Source organism: Sphaeroforma arctica, assembly GCF_001186125.1.
Source record: "Sphaeroforma arctica JP610 unplaced genomic scaffold supercont1.1427, whole genome shotgun sequence".
Taxonomy (NCBI): domain Eukaryota; class Ichthyosporea; order Ichthyophonida; genus Sphaeroforma; species Sphaeroforma arctica.
In genome coordinates, this window is record NW_014039131.1 from 1 (window position 1) to 4,954 (window position 4,954).

The window sequence follows — 4,954 nt, forward strand, 5'->3', positions numbered from 1 at the left end:
AATGTATATCTATATGCTACATCACCGACAACGTAATATCCAGGAGGGAGAAGAGCTAGAAGTTTCATAAATTTAGAATATTCCCATGCACGACTATCGTGCATTGAACCGTACGCCATGATGGAGAATGCAAAGAATTTGTAGTTTGAATCAAAAATCGCTTGTGCATTCAGGCCATACCCTGTCTTATGGCCTGAATACAAACGTCGTCTATAGGGACATTGTTTAAGTGTAGGAAACAGTACACGAACACCATCAGCGGCACCTACACAACGATTCATCACTCCATGTGTTGAATGGTCTTCAAATCCTTGAGATATTTGAACTATTTCTTCTTCAGATGAGGAAAATCGAAATTTCATCCAGTCAAGCCCATCAATTGCATCTAACACTCGCCAGAAAGACGCATAAACACTCGCACTTGATATACCAAATGCGATTTTTATGCCTTGATACCTTCCACCCGCTGCCATACGTAGAAATATGGCCAATTGTCATCTACATCTATTGCGCCTCCTCGTAACATTTATATTTTCTTATTACGTCTGCATGGTAAAATTATAAACTTTGAATAACTCATTCTAAATGTGTTCTCAAACGGGTTCTCTGCCATTAAAATACGACGTATGTTGTCCCAATTAGCGCGTACACGGCGTACTAGAGAGCCAAGACCGCAAACTAAACGTCGCCAAGGCACTTGTTTGGCGATGCCTGATTGTTGTTGCAACATCTGCCATAGTATATGAAGCCGAGCGCATTTAATTTGCGTGTCGACAGCATTCCGAAGACGAGATTGTGGTGTGATCATTGCTGTGATGAACAAAGGCTGGACGCCTACTCTATATAAAACATATAGCACATATACGAGTGTTGGGCATAATTTTTACTGTTATAAATACAAACTGAATGATTTATGTCAAGGAGAGCGCGCGCGATTCTGTACACCATATATGTAAATTTGAGAACTTACGCGGGTCTATTTGATTGGATTTGGGCAGCCAATCACAGTTCGATATCGATGAATTTTACGGATTGCAAAATCATGAAATGCTACAACGAAAAAACAACCTGTACCAAATCTCGGTACCAACATTTTAATTGAAATGGGTTCTTAAAATTTCACTCCACGTTAAGAACGACCCTAAGACTGCTTGAATCGTAGGCTTTTTTTAAACTAGGGCCGAGCCAAAAGTCAAAAAATGATACTGCTTGGAATCTTCGCCCGTCTTTTGGTAGGGGTTAGGGTTTCTAGTGTACCTTGTGAACCAGGATTTTTGGACTCAGGGCTTTTTGGCAATGGATTTGTGGCATCTTAGGATTGCCGGCCACGATCAAATTGGGATCAGGACAGGAAATTAGGGTCAGGGATCTTATATTATGTACAAAAGAAGTATTTAGTCATAAAGTCAGGTATGTACATCATCAATCCTATTAATACATAGGGGAGGGGGGGGTGGTATTTAAAAAAACAACAAAAACGAGGGGGTTTTGTTAAAAACAAAAACGAGTACCAAATTGTTAAAATAATAGCCTTTTAAATACGTATCATTGAGTGCACAGTGCAGACTGGCTGCGCAGTGTAGACTGTAGAGTGTAGCCGGCAGAGTGCAGAGTGCAGAGTGACTAGTAGTGGCTATAGACTCAAGAGTCAAGGGACTCGAGCCTGTACTCTGTAGTCTACTAGAGTAGAGAGAGTTACTCGGACCTCATTCAGTCATTCTGCGGCCTCACAGAAAGGCAGATCTCATCACACAATCACACAATACACACGACCTAGATAAGAGCCAATGATTGGCTTCAATTATTTTGCCTTATTGGCCCACTTATTCTTACTCTTAATATGTACTCGCTAGAGCTCTCTCTTTACAAAGAGTCTTGAGAGAGTAGACAGAGAGAGAGGTTCATTTTTGAAGTCTCAAACTCAAAAGTCTCGAACTCAAAGTGATGTGAAAGAGAGTCAATACAATATACATAAGCTGTTTACTATCAAGAGTAAGGGTTTTACTATATATATATTTTTTAAACGAATTTATAAAAAATATAATTATATTTTGGACAAATCATTTATCAAAAATTGAAAATATCTGCCCTATTGTTGACGAAATTAGGCCTTAGATTCAGCGATCGCCGAGGTAAAACTCACAGAAGGTGAACCGCTTTTAAAAAATGAAAGAACAAAAACAATTGTACACCCTTGACCTGTGAAAGGCACCTATCATGTAAAAAAGTACCTAGTAAAAGGTTAAAAAAAAGAACGTATTTAATATTGTTTAAAAAAAAAATAGTAGGTTTTGTTTGAAAAAAATTAGAGTGCATACATACATAGTCTTTTTGTTTTGTTTTGTTTAGAAAAAAGAACAAACTCAAGACATATTTAAAAAAATTATAATTAGAGAGAGCATTATTTATAAATAGGTAAATATTTATACATAGTATGTACACAAATATACAACAAACAAACCATTTTTTTTAAAAACAATTACAAAATATAGTATTTACTATGAAACTAAATCCATATTTAGTCAAACCAACTACTACACGGCTCTACTATTTCTTCGTAGGCGTACTTTTTCTCGAAATTCCTACCCCCCCCAATCTCGCACAGCCGCCCGCGGCCAGAGACTTCACAGTACACAATCGCCAATCGGACAAATACAATCCATCTCCCTTACTCGAAAGTTAAATAATTTTGTACCCCACCAGAGTGATAAAGAGTGAGATAAACCATATAAATATAATTATATAAAAGTATAAATGTATGATCAACTGATCATATATGAAAGTTTTACAATATGCAAAAAAAAGATAGTTATGTATCATAAAATAATATACGTTGCCAGGTAAAAATAGTTATTATCCGGTTATTACACAAGGATTTCCTGATTTTGGACGACTACTACTACTAGTAGCTTTGAGATATTGGATTTCTGGAGTTCTTCACTTTAGAGAGCACACTGTCTATGAGTTTTCTGCAGGGCTGGAGTCTGTGCGTTGTGCGCTCAAAATCGTACATCTTAAGCGGCTACCTTTAATGTCCAGTGTTTAGAATACCATGCGAATGCGACAAGTGAGCAACTAGGCGATATACATAGTATTAAGGGTGAGGTATCAAACACATCAAGAGGACTACTAAATCGCATCTATTTGTCGAGTGAACTGTCTCCACTGAGTGCTATTGAAGAAGTTTGCCTGATCAAAACTTCGGCTCGTTTGATGCGATTTCTCTCGCTCTCTAATATTTATACAATTAAGGTAGACCACACTCGTACATATCACACTTATACACGAACACCCGATGCGACTACAATCGACATCTACAATGCACTGCATGTTATGTAACACTTCGATTGAAAATTTCACAAATCTTTCGGCGAGACAAAGTATGAACGAACATGTGCGTAGCATGCACAGCTTTTCCGGGAGTACAGGTGAAGCAGATAATTATGGGGTTTCCAAAATGCGGGAGGCAAGCTGTGGGGTTTCCCAAGTCACTGTCGGCCTCGCGGGTGTGCACACTGTAAACGCACAGAAACTGTCCGCGATTGAGGTGACTGGCAGGTCTACGAAGAAAAATGGACGAGTAGAATCCGACATTTACTCTAAATCAAAGCCTTGCAAGACGGGTCAGCACAGTTTTACTGACTCAAATCGACTGATTAGTTCGCAACAACAGGGAACTGCTGTGACCTGGGTTTAACATGCGAGAATTAGCTCTATTTTTTTTCCAAAGTACAAATATCGTAGGAGTACACACCCTGCCTATTCTGCCAGTCACATCAACCGTGACCGAGAACAATCAGCGAGTCATCTACGAGTTGGGAGGCCCGTGATAATCATAAACCAAGCAAGGGTGTACTATCTTAGTGGCTGCACTGATGAATAGAATCCACAACCCGCGTGGAGCGTGCTTTTAGACGAAATGTAATTCACGGGTATTCGATATAGTTTCTACGCTTCCAAACTCGTCTCTATAACGAGAGAGGAAAGTATGAATATTGGCAACTTGCATGAGCGAAGCAAGCGTCAGTCGAACAAAAGGCAACTGGTTAACACCACTCTGAGCACACTCCGATGACGATGAACATCCTAGGCACAACGAATTGAAGGGTAAAACACATACTTGCAACATTAAGAGCGCTTTTACTGGCCGTATCCTGAAGAAAAAAACGTTATCCGAATACACACCCATTGTATTGTATATTAGGAAGGCAAATATTGAATAAAATAAGGCCTATATTGTATGTATATAATTTCGAGATAAAGAGTTACCCTAAAAAACTGCTTGTGTAACTTGCCTCTTATACCGTAAGATAAGGTGTAAATAGGCCCAGGCCGCTTGAATGAATTGCTACGAGGAATAGTACATTTAAATGCTTGTAGACTTTTAGCAGATCCATCCAAATAAATTCAGCGATGCATTTACTTTGGCACCATACTTTTTATGTATACAGATATATTTTGTTTACTTCAACGCGAGACTGCGAAACAAAAGATCTTTGAAATTTTTGTGCGAATCTGTCACAATGACCGGCTGTATGTATAAGACTGGTTTTTTAAATGGAAAAAACCTTCTCAGATCTAAAAACCACTGAAATCTACGTGTGAATAGGAAGCTTTTTTTAGCACATGTATTTTATCCAAGCTACCCAAATCTTTGTTGGTTCTACGATGATTTTACGACATATTTTGGTAAAACTATACACGACCCTCTAGCGAGAGAATAGAAATAAAATTGCCACTTCGGACGTATGTCCGAAGGAATATGTAGTATACTTTCAACTTTGTCTTAAATTGGTCGCCCGCCATAATAAACCAGAGACTCGAAAAATAAACCAAGGCATACCTACACATGGGCAGCGGTAGTACGGATTATTACATACACACTATAATTTGAAAACCAAGGTTTTTTTATATTCGTAGTGAATGCGAGGGTGCGCGTGGCCAGAAATGCATA

The 4,954-nt window shown here is 38.7% G+C and overlaps 1 protein-coding gene across 1 annotated transcript; it reads right to left on the minus strand.

Moving 5' to 3' along the window:
* Positions 1–58: 58 nt before the first annotated feature.
* SARC_10885 (hypothetical protein) lies at positions 59–836 on the minus strand (the record flags this gene model as incomplete). The annotated part of the gene is made up of 1 exon (XM_014295048.1): positions 59–836. A coding segment is annotated over exon 1 (415 nt), but the record flags the coding sequence as incomplete, so codon positions are not given.
* Between the last annotated feature and the right edge of the window lie 4,118 nt (positions 837–4,954).